The sequence below is a fragment of the Gracilinanus agilis genome, chromosome 2 (assembly GCF_016433145.1).
Source record: "Gracilinanus agilis isolate LMUSP501 chromosome 2, AgileGrace, whole genome shotgun sequence".
Classification (NCBI taxonomy): Eukaryota; Metazoa; Chordata; class Mammalia; order Didelphimorphia; family Didelphidae; genus Gracilinanus; species Gracilinanus agilis.
The window spans coordinates 303,367,248-303,382,965 of NC_058131.1; the positions used below are offsets into that span (position 1 = coordinate 303,367,248).

The window sequence follows — 15,718 nt, forward strand, 5'->3', positions numbered from 1 at the left end:
TATTGCCTCAGGGAGAGAAGTGGGAAAGGACAGGGGGAGAAAATCTGGAACTCGAAAAAAATTTTTAAATGAATGTTAAAAATTTGAGAAAAAAATGTGCATTGGCCATGGGTGGGGGGACAGCAGGGGGTGAAGGGGAAAGTAGGGGCATAAAGTATGTAAACAGATTAAAAACGAATATTAATAAATGTCTAATAAAAATTTTGGGAAAAATGAAATATTTCTTTTTTGAAAAAAAGAATAATTCCCCAAACAATCAGAGTTATGGTTAGTAGCTATCTCTCTCTGCTGCCCAGCTGTATATGGCCGCTGGGGGCTTAGATTTTCACTTTCCAAAGGAGGTGGCCGGTGTCAGAGAATAACAAGGTCATATCTGGGTATGAGTTCCCCACACTTCAGACTTCTTCAAGGACAGAAATACCAAAGAGAGGAAATATTATCTCTCCTCTACTTTAAGAACAGCTTGTGTAATGCCAAAGAGAAAATAGATGGTTTTTTTTTTCCTTTGGAAATTCTAAGGGTGAGACAGATGTGCAGAGACAAACTTTGATGCAACAATGTCACACACCTCCTTGGGCCTTCTCAGAAGGTTGCCACAAATGACTTTCAAAGTTGTTTTATATTTTTATGGTAGTCAACATAACTGAATCATAGAATATCAGGCCTGGAAGAAACCTTAGAAATCATCTCGTTCAATCCCTTCATTTTTACAGATCAGAAAACTGAGCCCTGAAAACAAAATGATTTGCCCAGAGTCACACATGTGATGAGAGGCAGAGCTAGGATTTGAATCCAAGTGTTCTGATTCCATGTACTGATTAACCCTAATTCTACTCTTTCTTGGTACTTGTCCTGGGGTGGGACTGGAGTGTGTGTGTGTGTGTGTAGCAACAGACAGACAGACAGACAGACAGACAGAGAGGGAGAGAGAAAAGTGAGGGACAGACAAAGAGAAGGGGAGGGAGGCAGAGAGAGAAAAAGAAAGAATGAAAGGAACAGAATGAGAGAAAAGGAGAGAGAAAGAGAGAGAAGGACAGAATGAGGTAGAGAGATGGAGGATCAGAGAGAGACATAGCGAGGTGGAGGGACAGAGGAAGTGAGAGAGAGAGAAAGAGAGAGAGGGAGGGAGAGACAGAGAGAGAAGGAGAGAGAGAGGGGGAGGGAAAGAGAGAGAAAGAGAGAGGAAGGGAAGGAGAGAGAGAGAGGAGAAAGAAAATCATTAAATGTTTACTGTATGACAGGCACAGTGCTAAGCATCCTGGGAATACAAAATGAGCAATCAAGATAGACCTTGCCCTCAAGCAGAAAAACAACCCAAAAGAAATGGAAATGGGTGGTGGTGGGGGACACTCAGAGGTGCCATGATAGTGGTGTGGCGACTTCGTTCCCTAGAAGAGAAAGGGGAAGGCTCACCTATTAGAACCTGATGATTCAGGAGTGGAATCCAAAATGGGGATGATAAGATGAATCAAGCCAAGAGTCAGATTCCCATTTGGCTCCCAGCAAAAATCTAGACGCAAAATAAGCTCTCAATATATACTTGTTAAAGCCAGCTCCCACTTAGATGTTCTGATCTAATCATTAATGACATTCATGTTGCCATCCAAATGATACTGGATTTGAAAGAAATGCAGTCCAGTTCCAGGGAGGTTCATTAGAAGGTGCTTATTAAACTTGGAACTTGAGAACTTAGGTTTTCAAAGGCAGATAAGGCTAATATATCCGTGGGCAGGGAATTACCTTATTACTAAGGTCAGAGGCAGCTAGGCGGCATTATAAAGCACCCGGCCTTGAGTGAGGAAAACCTGAGTTCAAATTTGACCTCAGACACATACTAGCTGTATGATCCTGGACAAATGACTTAACCTTATTTGCCGCAGTTCCTCACTGTAAAGTGAGCCAGAGAAGGAAATGCCAAACCACTCCCATATCTTTGCCAAGAAAACCCCAGATAGGGTCACAAAGAGTTGGACATGACTGAAATGACTGAAAAACAATAACAAAGGTCAGAGCTCTTAGAACGGGAAGTGACCTTTCCAATGACCTAGTCTGACCCCATCATTTTCTATATAGCTGAAGTAAAATGGAGGTCTAAAGGACCAGTCTGGTTGAGTATTTCATCCAAACCAGCAGAGAGAGAAAAAGATTCTTCTAAAATCCCTGGACAGAGACTTGGGCAAACCTGGACAAAAATTTCAGCTCTTAACATTTATTGGCTGTGGCCCTGAGCAAATCCTTTTTGAGTCCCAGTTTCTTCATCTGTAAAAAAGGAGGAATAATATGATATTTCTATTAGCTATTTGACAGGGCTATGGTAAAGGAAATACTTTATCAGCTTTGAAGTGCCATAAAAATGTGAATGTTATCATTAAACAGAAGATAACTCTTTTTCTCAAGTCAAAACTGATGGTCTTAATGGCTAGTTCAATCAGATACCACCTATAACAATTAATTCAGTCACCTATCCATTGAGAACCTACTATGTGCAAGATCCAGTGCTAGAGACTCAATAAGCAAGTTTCCAAAGAGCTCTTTTTCATAGCTTTGAATTAGTATATACATGACTAATATGGGAAAATGGCTTACATTTTTGCACATATAAAATCTATAGCAGACTGTTTGCTGCCTCAAGGAATGGAGAGGGAGGTAGAGAATTTGCCTAAAAATTTTTTTAAAGGTTAAAAATCATTTGTATATGTATTTGAGGAAAAAAGAAAATGTCAAAAAAAAAAGGATTATATATATATTTCTTTAGTCTGGGTCCTTATGTATTTTTTTTAATTTAATTTAATTTTATTTTTTAAAAACCCTTACCTTCCATCTTGGAGCCAATACTTAGTATTGGCTCCAAGGCAGAAGAGTGGTAAGGGTAGGCAATGGGGGTCAAGTGACTTGCCCAGGGTCACACAGTTGGGAAGTGTCTGAGGCCAGATTTGAACCTAGGACCTCCTGTCTCTAGGCCTGGCTCTCAATCCACTGAGCTACCCAGCTGCCCCCTATTTCCACTGGTTTTAACATGTGTCATTGATCAAGACCTATTTCCAAATTATTGATAGTTGCATTGATGTGGTAGTTTCAAATCTACATCCCCAGTCCTATCTGCCTCATAACCCATGAGTTCAAGCAATTGGCTTTTCTTCCGTGTTTCCACTCCTGCAGTTCTTCCTCTGGATGTGGATAGTGTTCTTTCTCATAAGTCCCTCAGAATTGTTCTGGATCATTGCATTGCCGCTTGTAGAGAAGGCCATTGCATTTGGTATTTGCCATAGTGTATCAGTCTCTGTGTATAAGGTTCTCCTGATTCTGCTCCTTTCACTCTGCATCAATTCCTGGAGGTCTTTCCAGTTCACATGGAATTCCTCCAGTTTATTATTCCTTTGAGCACAATAGTATTCCATCACTAGCATATACTACAATTTGTTCAGCCATTCCCCAATAGAAGGACATACTCTCATTTTCCAGTTTTTTGCCACCACAAAAAGCGCGGCTATAAATATTTTCGTACAAGTCTGTTTATCTATGATCTCTTTGGGGTACAAACCCAGCAATGGTATGGCTGCCCCCTTATGTATTTTTAAAAGTAAGTTGAAAGTTGTCTCTCTTGAGAGTTTCTGGGGCTGTGTCTTCCTCTTCCTCCCAGCGCCTAGCACAGTGCCCTGCATGCAGCAGCACCACAACATAGGGAAAGGATCTAGATCTGTCATTTCACTTGTAGAGGGAACTCCCAAATGGAGAAACTCTTTCCCCCTAGGCCTGTCAGCAGCTTGAGGCTTTGAGAGCTGTGGGAGAGCCCTTTGGGTATGAGGAAGGCCAGAGGAGTGAGGCCTGGCCTCTATCCACTGATCCCGACTCTTTCTCTAGGATTCCGAGAATAAAGATTTGGGAGGGAATGGAATCTTTGTATTCCTCTAGCCAACATCCTCATTTTACAGATGTGGAAGCTGAGGCAAAGTAACCTGCCTGAGTTCCCACAAGCAATAATTGGTAGGGTAGGCAGTGCTTTGTCTGTTGGCTGCCTGAGTAATTTATTTTTTACACTGTGTAACGATGTCTGCTGACGATTGCTTTTTAGAGCAAGGAGAAAGCTGAGGAGAAGGGGGCTAAACCAAAGCAGGCCCTTAGCACTCGAGGAGTGCAGGCTGAGATCAGAAGGCCTTTGGAAGGTAAGTGGGAGCCCTTCTATTACTCCCTTCCCCCAAATATTTCCTGCCCCACAACTACTTATGTGACCCAGGAGAATAATATTGGTTTTGTCCTTCTCACTTTGGTAACTGTGGAACTTCTCAGAGATAGTCAGGACCAGAGGACTTTGGAAATTGTTTCATTTAGCCAATGTTTATCAAGCACCTACTTTTGAATTGTTCTATATTAGGCTGTTTGGGGCAAGAGAGGGGTTCTAATAGAAAGAGGATAGAGTTTCCCTTTGCTGTGAGCTGAACTCAGAAGTTCTTGACCTGGAGGCTATGGATTTTGAGAAAAATATTTTCATAACTCTATTCCAATATAATTGTTTGTTTTCATAATCCTCTTTATTTTATTTTTTGCATTTATAAACATTGTTCTGAGAAGGGATTCACAGGCTTCATCAAGCTGCCAGAGGGGTCCTGGACACACAAAAAAATTAAAAATTCCTTGCTCTGGTTGGAGTCACAGGGCATACATAACTAAGGCTATGTTTAAAATTCACCCAGACTTTTTCTCCCTCTGCAGGTTTGGATGAAATATTCAACCAGAGTGGTCCGTTAGACCTCCATTTCATTTTATTTTTAAAATTTTATTAATTAATTTGTTTGTTAGGAGCAGTTGGGTGGCTCAGTAGACAGAAAGTCAGGTCCAGAGATGGGAAATCCTGGGTTCAAATCTGACCTCAGACACTTCCTGGATGTGTTACCCCAGGCAAAGTCACTTAACCCTCATTGCCTAGCTCTTACTTCTCTGTCTTGGAACCAATATGTAGTATTGATTCTAACACAGAAGGTAAAGGTTTAAATTTTTTTAAAAATGTATTTATTTGTTTCTTGGTTACATTAAAATTCCCAGGTATTTTATCTCCTCTTTTCTTCCCCCAAACCATAGTAGGTATCACTGGATAAAATATGTGTATAGATAAATTGTCATCTATTCATTTTACAAACATTTATTAAGTGCCTAATGAGTGCAAGGTCCTAGGCTGGCCTCTAGGAAAGGTGTAAAATTAGATGAGATATGCTCCCTCCCCTCCTGGGGCTTGCATTCTCGTAGATGTTGAGAAAAATAACAAAAATTTGTGCTCTTTGCTTAGAGAACCTAGAAAAATAGGAGTGATTTTGAGAATGAGGGTGGCAAATTAGAGAAGTACTTCTGGAAAATGGTGATGTCTTCAAGGGTGCCTTGGGATAAAACACTTTATTATAACAGATGATGCAGCTAAGAGACAGGAGAATCTGGCCCATTATTCAAATCGACAGACCTTATGCATCCTTCACGGTGGTGGCATTTAATTAACTTGAGATTTTTATTGTCTATTTCTCTGTTCAGAAAGCCAAAAGGCAGAGCTGTTGGAGGGGAAGGACAAGAAGCTGCCCCCAGGGACCCTTCAAGATTCTGCAGTTAACTCAGACTCTCTCAGAGGGGAAGGAGCTTCCCTAAGGCAGAAAGATGGAGATTCTGCCCCAGCCTCCAGTCAGAGACCTCTCGACTGTCCTCTGTCACCCAAAGACACAGTCTCAAAAGACCTTGCGAGAGCCAGTGACATCACCCTTGGGCATCCAGATGGGACAGCAGTACCACAAGGGAACAGTGAAGTCTCCCAGGGTCAGGTGGAACCTGGAAGAGTAGAACAAGGAGGAGATATGCCTGGTCAGTCTGTCTCTTGGTCATCAGAGGAGGTGGCAAAGGCAGGTCCGAGTTCCAGCACTGAGGTCCTAGGAGCCTTGTCCCAACCCATGGGAGCTCAGGGAGGAGGGATGCCTCCAAGGTAGGAACTGATTATTTTGTCTATGCCTACTTAGGATCAATTCACAGCATCCTGTTTGACCCTGGGAAAGTCATTTATCCTCTTTGGTCCTCAATTCCTCATCTGTAAAATGAGAAGGCTGGACCAGATGACTTCTAAAGTCTTTTTTCACTCTAGAGTTATGGTTCTGTGATTATAAGATCACACAATGGCAAAGCTGGCAGGGTCTGCAGAAATCATCTAGTTCAAACCCACCCCTCCAATTTTACCAACGAGGAACTGAAGGCTACAGGAGGAAAGTGACTTGTCCAAAGTCACACAGCTAATAAGTTAAGATTTAACCTCAAGTCCTCTAACGTCAAATCTAGTATTCTTCCCATTTCACTCTAGGTACCTTTTATCCACTCAACCCCTATTCCTTCATTTAAACTGTGCCCCAGGGAAAGGAAGCCTCTTACTCAAAGTCTTTGAATCACCTAGTTCTAGAGAGTTGGAAGCAACCTCAGTAGCCCTCTGGCACAAACTGTGCCTGAAAAAGAATCCCCACTATGAAGTCTCCTACAAATGGTCAACCAGCCTTTGCTTGAAGACTTCCAGTGAGGAACCTACCACCTTCTGAGGCAGCCTCTTCCATTTTTCAATAGCTCTGATTATGAATAAGTTTTTCTTAAATCTACCTCTCTGCAACTTTCGTTTATTTACTTCTACTTATTGTCAATGGGTTTCATCTAAATTGCTCTAATACCTCTGCCACAAGATAATATCGAGAGTACTTGAAGACGACAATCATTTCCTTCCTTCCTCTCCCCTTCCCCCAAAACTTTTCTTTTTAAATTGACCCTTGATCTCTTAACCCTTTCCCATCCTGTCTTTCTCTGAAATCACTTAGACTTTTAAATTTCTTCCTTAAAATTATTTCCTCAAACTATATATATATATATATATATATACACACATACATATGTCTATATAAACAGACATACACATATAGATATATGTATGTCTATATGTATATATATACACTCACACCCACCTACTCATACATATATATACATATATGTGTGTGTGTATATATATGTATAAATATGTATATATATATATATATACACACATATGTGTCTATTGGATAAGAGTATGGGATTGTCACTCTCTTTGGCCCCATCTGGGCTCTCTTAATTTAGCTTTGGATACCATTAGGATTTTGGGTTTCTATGTCTCAGTGTTAATGAAATTTGAGCTTGTAGGTCACTAAAACCCCCAGATTTTTTTTTAACCTTTACCTTTTATCTTTGTAAGAACTCTAAGACAGAAGGGCAAGGGCTGAGCTAGGGCTAGACCAGTGATTCCCAAACTGGGTGCTACTGCCCCCTGGTGGGTGCTACAGCAATCCAGGGAGGCGGTGATGGCCACAGGTGCATTTATCTTTCCTATTAATTGCTATTAAAATTTTTAAAAATTAATTTCCAGGGGGCTAAGTAATATTTTTTCTGGAAAGGGGGCGGTAGGCCAAAAAAGGTTGGGAACCATTGGGCTAAACAAAGGGGGCTAAATGACTTGCCCAGGGTTGCACAGTTAGGAAGTATCTGAATCCAGATCCTCCTAAATACAGGCTTTGTATTCTATTCACTGGGCCACCTAGCTGTGCCCAAGATCTTTTTCTGTTACATTCATGATTTTTTTTTCTAGTCATACCTCCCCTATCATGTACTTCTGAAAGTGATTTCTTCAACCCAAATGCAGAATTAAGTTTGTTTTTATTGTTTTATCCAATTATATTTGAGATTTTTTTTGAAAGGGGGGGAATCTTGACTCCATCATTCAACATGTTTGCTATCCCTCCTGTCTATGTATCATCTACAAATTTAACAAACACGGTATACTTTGTATGGTCAAGTTATTGATAAGAATGTTATCCTAGACAAAGCCATACTTACAGCTCTTGTGTATCCCTTTAAAGACTATCAACTTGAAAGATCTTTCAAAAATCTTTTAATGGCTACTTTTCTGATCTGGTCATTTGACAATTTCTGAATTTGCCAATCTGTATAGTACTATCATTTAGCCCATGCCTTTCTCTCTCATTCACAATATTAGAATGAAAGATCTTGCCAGATATTTTGCTGAAATCTAAACACTGTTTCTACAGAATTCCTCTCACCTACCAGAATTAACTTTCCAAAAAAGGAAATTAGATTAGTCTATTATGACCTCTTTATTAAATCATGTTGCTTTTAAGTGATAACTACACTTTCTTTTAAAATTTTTATTCAATTTTATTTTGTCTTATTAAAAAAAAACAAACCCTTACCTTCTTCTGTCTTAGAATCAATACTGTGTATTGGTTCTAAAAGTGGTAAGGGCTAGGCAGTGTGAGTTAAATGATTAGCCCACAGTCTCATAGCTAGGAAGTGTCTGAGGCCAGATTTGAATACAGGATCTCTCATCTCTAGGGCTAACTTTCAATACATTTGAGCTACCTCAATTTTATTTTATTTTCATCTTTCCCTCATCCATCTTTTCCCCTACCTATTGAGGAAGTAAGGAATGAAAAACCTATTACAAATGTGAAGGGCACCCCTCCTTCCAAATTTCTCCCACTTTGATTCCCTAAATATCCTTGACCATTTCAATTTTGTTATTTTTTTCTTTCTCTAGAGTTTCTTGGTAGTTTCATTGGAATGGTACTAAATTAGTAAAATAATTTAGATAACTATCATTTTTATTATATTGGCTCAGCCTACTCATGGGTAATTAATATTTCTCCATTAAAAACAAATTTCCTCATTTGCCACGATAAAAAAAAAAACAAGAAAAATAAAGAGAAAAAAGTATTTTGATCTGCACTCTGAATTTATCAGACTTTCTGGAGGTGGATAATATTTTTTATTATGCATTCTTTGGAAGAGTGGTGTGCCATTTCGTTGATCAGTTACCAAGTCTTTCACAGTTGATTATCTTTACGATGCTGCTGTTATTCTGTAAACTTTTCTCCCGGTTCTGCTCATTTCATTTTGCATCAGTTTTCCCAAGTTTTTTGGAAACTACCATCTTCATAATTTCTTACAGCACAACAGTATTCCATCATATTCATATATGATAATTTTTCAGTTGTTCCTCATTTGATGAGCATCCCTTTAATTCCCAATTCTTTATCGTCACAAAAGGAGTTGCTATAAATATATTTTGTACAGATGGATCCTTTACTTTATTCTTTGATCTCTCTAGGGGCATAGACCTAATCATGGTGTTACTGGGCCAAAGAGGATACATAGTTGGATAGCTTTTTGTTCCTTTTCTTTTTTTTTTTTTTTAAACCTTACCTTCCACTTTAGAATCAATACTGTGTATTGGTTCTAAGGCAGAAGAGAGGTTAAGTGACTTGCCCAGGGTCACACAGCTAGGAAGTATCTGAGGCCAGATTTGAACCCAGGACCTCCTGTCTCTAAGCCTGGCTCTCAATCCACTGAGTCACCCAGCTGTCCCCTGTTTAATAGCTTTTGGGATATAGTCCCAAATTTTTTCCAGAACACAGTATACCTATTTTCCTATATTCCCTCTAGCATCTGTCATTATCCTTTTCTGACATTTTAGCCAATTCGATGAGTGTGAGGTTTTACCTTAGAGTTGCTTTAATTTGCATTTCTCTAATTACTGATTATTGTCAATATTATCTAATTATTGATAACTTGTATTTCTTTCTCTGAAAAGTACCTATTCACATCACTTGATCATTTGTCAATTAGGAAATGGCTCTTATTCTTAGAAATTTGGCTCAGTTCCCTATATGTCTGAAAAATAAAACCTTTATCAGAAAACTTTGCTGCAAAGATCCTGCCACCAGTTCTTGCCTTTCTTCTAATTTTTAACCACATTGGTTTTGTTTATATAAAAACTTTAAAATTTGTTGCAAGCAAAATTATCTATTTTATCTCATGTCTCTTTCTCTTTTACCTCTCTATATGTTGTTTGGTCATGAATTCTTCCCCATCTAGAGATCTGACAAATAATTTCTTCTATGCTCCAATAATTTGCTTAAGACATCACCTTTTGTGTCTAAATCATATGACATTTTGAGGTTATCTTGGTATATGATGAGAAACGTTGATTTATGCCCAGTTTCTATCAGACTGCTTTCTAGTTTTTCTGCTTAGTAGTTTTTGTCAGATAGTGAGTTTTTTCCCCACTAGCTCAGATTTTTGTGTTATCAAACACTGGCTTATTGTTCTCGTTTACCTCTGTATTTTTTGTACCTAATCTGATCCATTAATAAACCAATATATTTCATGTTCAGTATCAAATTGTTTTGATGATTACAACTTTGTATTATAGTTTGAGATCCAGTAATGGTAGGCACACCCTCCTTCCCATCTTACCCCTCTCCCCCATTGATTCTTTTGATATCCTTGACCTTTTGTTCCTCCAAACGAATTTTATTGCTATTTTTTCTGCCTCTATAAAATAATTCCTTGGTGGTTTTATTAGTGTGGTGCTGAATAAGTAAAATAATTTAGGTAGTATTATGATTTTTATTATATTGATTTGGCTTACCTATGGGCCATTAATATTTCCACAATTATTTAGCTCTGTCTTTATTTGTGACAGAGTATTTTGGAGTAATATTTATATAATTCCTATGTTTACCTTGGCAGGTACACTCCCAAGTAGTTACTTCTAAATGAAATTTCTCTATCTCTTCCTGTTGGTAATATGTAGAAATGCTGATGATTTGGGGGAGCTGTTTTACATCTAGAAATGCGGCTTGAAGTTATTAATTGTTTCAACTAGTTTTTTAGTTGCCTGTCTAGTGTCCTTTAAATAAGTTGGTATAATCTGTGAAAAGTGTTCCTTTTACTTCTTCATTGCTTATGTTTATTCCTTTGTTTTTTTTCTTGTCTTACTGCTATAGTTAGTATTTCTAGAACAATATTGAATAATAGTGGTGATAACTGACATCCCTGCTTCACCCTTGCTATTATTGGAAAAAGGTTTTTAGCTTATCCCTGCTAAAGTTAATTCTGGCTCTTGGTTTTAGATAGAAGATACTTAAAATTTTAAGAAAGGTTCCATTTATGCTTATGATTTTCTAGTATTTTTTTTAACTCTTACTTTTAGCCTTAGCAACAACTCTAAGAAAGGTAAGGGCTAGGCAAATGAGGTTAAATGACTTGTTTGGGGTCATACAACTAGGAAGTGTTTGAGGTCAAATTTGAACCCAGGTCCTCTTCACTCTAGGTTGGGTGCTGTATTCACTATGCTACCTAGCTTCTCCTTTTCTAGTTTTTTTATTTTTTTAATAGGAAAGAGTATTGTATTTTGCTAAGAGCTTTTTCTGTATCTATTGAAATAATCATATGATTTTTGTTGTTTTGGCTATTGTGTTATTGGAATTTTGGGGGTTCTTTTGGGGGAAATTCCATCTATATCCATTTTATTCATAACACTATTGCTATGATTGACTATGCTTATAGTTTTTCTAATATTGAACCAGCCCTACATTCCTGTTATAAATCCTGCCTGGTCACAGTATATCATTCTTGTGATATATTGTAATCTTGCTAGAATTTTATTTTTAAAATTTTGCATCCATATGCATTAGGCAGGTATGATTTGTATACAGTTTTCTTTTTCTGTTTTGGCTCTCCCTGGTTTAGGAATCAAGACCATATTTATGTCACAGAAGGAATTTGGTAGGACTACTACCTCCCTTTCTAAGTACCCCAAACCATTTTTTAAATAATAAGTTCTAAATTTTTTTCTAGGAAAAGAAATCAATTTTACTCAGAATTTTCAGTCTTTACTACCTCTTTCTTGAACATCAGGGCAATATTTGCCCTTTCCAATCCTAAAGTGTTTTTGTTATTCTCCAAGGAAATTTAACATTTAGAAGCTCAGTGGTCACACCTGCCAGTTCTTCCAAAACCTGGAAGTTTATTTGAGCCTGGTAATTTAGACTTATTGAGTTAGAGCCCATTGGACTTGAATCCCAATTCCACTATTTATTTACCCTCTGGGGCCTTGGCAAGTTATTTAACCTCTTTGGGCCTCATTTCCTCCATCTGTAAAATAAGAAGCTTGAACTAGATTATCTCTGAATTTCCTTCCAGGACTAAATCCTAAGATCCTGTGGCCTTGAGTGGAGAAAGGGGCAGTGGGAGGACAGAAAAGGCAGACTTTAGAATTTGGGCTCAGACTGGCTGTGGGGGCATTTGACCTGCAGGATGACTTCCCCTTTTCAAAGACAGAGCCTCAGTAATCTGAAATGAAGCCATCCTTGGGATTTAACTCACTCCTCTGCGGAGGATCAGATGTCTTTGTTTGCTTTGGCAATTGGCAAAGTCAGGGCTCCTCACTTATCTGTCATTGTTCAGAGGGGAAAGGAAACGTGAGCCTCCCCAAAGCCAGGAAAGCCAATTGAATTTGTAGCCAACAGCTGCTGGGAGACCCACCTCACTCAAGGTCTCTGAGTCTAGGCTGTGGCCTGGAGTTTAAAGGATAAAAAAACATGGGGTGATGGGGAGAAGGTGTGGAAATTACTCAAGCGAGCCTTCCTGGAATCCAAAGGCAATGAATAGAACCCAGAAAAAAGAAACAGCAAACCTAAGGAGCGGAGTAAAATTGGAGCCTAACAAAGTGTGTTCTTGCCTTCTTACCGAGTGATAAGAGGCCTTGGGACTACTTTTCTGGGAAATCAGACACTAAGACATGCTTCTTTCATGAGAAGGCTCTGTGTGTGCATGTATAATGGGAGAGGAGGTTTTAGTTGGGGAAGAATGGGGTTCAAAAGGATTGGGAAAAGCGGGCAGTTGGGTAGCTCAGTGGATTGAGAGCCAGGCCCAGAGAAGGGAGATCCTAAGTTCAAATCTGGCCTCAGACACTTCCCAGCTGTGTGACCCTGGGCAAGTCACTTGACCCCCATTGCCTACCCTTACCACTCTTCCACCTAAGAGCCAGTATTGATTCCAAGAGAGAAAGTAAGGGTTTTAAAAATAAAAAAGGATTGGGAAAGATGAAAAGAGATTTCCTAGGCCCAAAGACTATAATTTCTAGTAATTAAGGGTAGGAATAAACTCAGTTTAATAATAGTAATAATAGCTAATATTTGTAGCACTATAAAATTTGCAATTCATTTTGCAAATATTACCTCAATTTATCCTCACAACAACCCTGAGAGGTAGATGCTCTTATTATCCCCAATTTACAGATGAGGAAACTGAGGCAGATAGAAGTTAAGTGTCTGGCCCAAATGGCTAGTAAACATCTGAAGCTGGATTTGAAGTGAGGCCTTCTTGACTCATTTAAGGTCTAGTCCTCTATAGGGCCACTTTAGCTGCCTATATGTTCTCTCATCTTTAAAATGGGGTACTTCCTGATCCTTCCTACCTATCTTGTAGGATGTTATAAAGGCCAAACGGGACACTTACAATAAAAAGTTAGAGTGTGTCTAAGATCCTCTCACTGCTCTTATTTTCATTAGGGGCCAGTGAATATAGGCCTCCAGGGAGAGTGGCTGAGAAGACCTTAAAATGAAAATACTTTTGGTTAGAGCATATCTGCTGCTTTCCCATCCTTATGTCATTTGACCATGACAAAAGCTCTACAGTCAAGGCAGGCATTGTTATCCCCATTTTCCAGATGAGGTAATTGAAACCCATTCATGGTAAGTGACTTGCTCAAGGTCACAAAGCCAAATTAGTGGCAAAGTCAGGCTTAAAAACTTTTTGCTGACTCAAACCTCAGGATGCATTTCTCTAGACCACATTGCATTTTAAATCTCATGTCCACATATTATTGTGTGTGGTTTTAAAAAGAAAGTGTCCATAGATCCGGGTCCAGGCAGGAGAGAACCAAACACACCGCCGTATCCAGGAGGAGAACAAGAGCAAAAGTCTGGTAATAATCCAGAGCCACTCTCACACCCACAGACCGGGGCTTTCTCCTCTGAAAAAGAAACCAGGAATTGCTCTGGTGTTGCTGCCAAGCATCAAGGTCAACTAGAGGGGGAACATAATGTGGCAGCAGAGGGAACTGGCTGTCCTGAGCAGGTGACCCTCAAGGATGGAATCCACAGGCTGTCAGGGAGCTTGAGGATATCTGGGCTCCCTCCTGGAGTTCATGTTGGGCTAAATCCATTGCGTTTTCACCCAGCGTAGACTCTGAATTAGCAAAATAATCACGAGAACAGGAGCCCCTCTATTTAGCTTGATCAGATTAAAGATTGTTGCTATCCAGAATCACAGGCCTGGAAGGCAATGTAGGATCATCGAATTTAGAGTAGAAGGGGTCTTAAAGAGTATTTCGTGGATCCCCTCTCATTTCACAGATGAGGAAACTGAGACTCCAAAATTGTGATTTGCCTGGGTAGTATAAGTTAGGATTTGAACCAATGTCTTCTGGCACCAAATCCATTGTTTTTTCTACTCTACCACCTTTTTTGTTGTTGTTCATTTGTGTCTAATTGTCTTGACCCCGTTTGGGGTTTTCTTGGTAAAGATAATAGAGTGGTTTGTCAACCACTTCTTCAGCTCATTTTACAGATGAGAAAACTGAGATCAACAGGGTGCAGTGACTTGCCATGGGTCACACAGCATATAAAGACACTGAGACCCAGAGAGGAGTCATCTGATCATGGAAATTTAGCAAGTAGGCAGCAGAACCAGCACTTGAATCTGGGTCTCCTGGCTTTGAATTTATTGATTTTTCCATCACTCCAATATTAACAAATAAAATGTTATCAAGACATTTTCATGCATTTGGTCTATCCCAATGATCATTAGCACATGACATACATCTGCCACCCAATGAGACCAAGTGTGGCATCACAGTCCACTATACCCACACCTCACATTTATATAGGATTTTATGGTCACAAAGCACTTCCACATCCATTATCTTGTGGGATTCCCCCCATCCCCTAAATGGTACTAGAAGGCAGGAAAGACAAAGATTATTGTCCCCATTTGAGAAATGAGAAAACTGAATCTCAACGTGGTTAAAAGCTTTCAGCAAATCGAAGAAATGGTGATAAAGGCTAGCTGTTGGAGTAGATGGAGAAGGGTTCTTTGTGTTCAATGAGAATTCTCTTCTCTGCAGGTTGTCCATCCACGTGCAGGAGACAGAACCACCTGGGGAGAGGCTGATGAACCAGGCAGGAGGCTGGGGTTGCTCTTCAGAGAAGATCCTTAGACCCAAAGCCTTGGCATCATTGTCCTCTGAAGGGGAAGGAAGCCCATGTGGGCAGGATATATGGGTGCCCATAGGCTGTTTCCAGCCCTCCAGAACTGATCCCACTTTGACAGGCCTTGAAGGAAAGTCTTGGGAGATAGGACAAAGCGAGCATGACCTACAAGGCAAGGAGAGGGGTGACTTCCTCCTTGGGACTAATGACCAGAAAACAGCAGTTAAATCTGAGACAGGTGAGCAAGCAATGGAACCCAGCACTGCCGAAAAGGATGGAAAAGATGCCACTAGGATCTCAGTTGAACAAGAGAGAAACCCAGGAAATCAAACCCAGGAGTCAGAAAACATGGGAGCAGCAGTAGAAGGAGAAGCCACAGCTGTGGGAACAAGTGTGCCCTGTGAGAGGGCAGGAAGCCTGGTGTTGGGTAAGTGATTCCCTTTGTGGTAACTTTGGCTGGTTCTGCCCAGAGCTCTTTTTTTTTTACCAAAGAAGCTCTAGGTCATCTAGACTCAGACCTTCCTTCCTTCCTTCCTTCCTTCCTTCCTTCCTTCCTTCCTTCCTTCCTTCCTTCCTTCCTTCCTTCCTTCCTTCCTTGCTATCTTTCT

General features: G+C 39.7%; 1 protein-coding gene across 1 annotated transcript in view; it reads left to right on the forward strand.

Moving 5' to 3' along the window:
• Window positions 1-15,718, forward strand: part of MYLK3 (myosin light chain kinase 3) — a 63,200-nt gene that overhangs the window by 8,011 nt on the left and 39,471 nt on the right. The window contains exons 2-4 of the mRNA XM_044661427.1: window positions 4,073-4,163; window positions 5,518-5,956; window positions 15,026-15,537. Coding sequence (XP_044517362.1) covers window positions 4,073-4,163; window positions 5,518-5,956; window positions 15,026-15,537 — 1,042 coding nt within the window. The remainder of the gene's footprint in view (window positions 1-4,072; window positions 4,164-5,517; window positions 5,957-15,025; window positions 15,538-15,718) is intronic.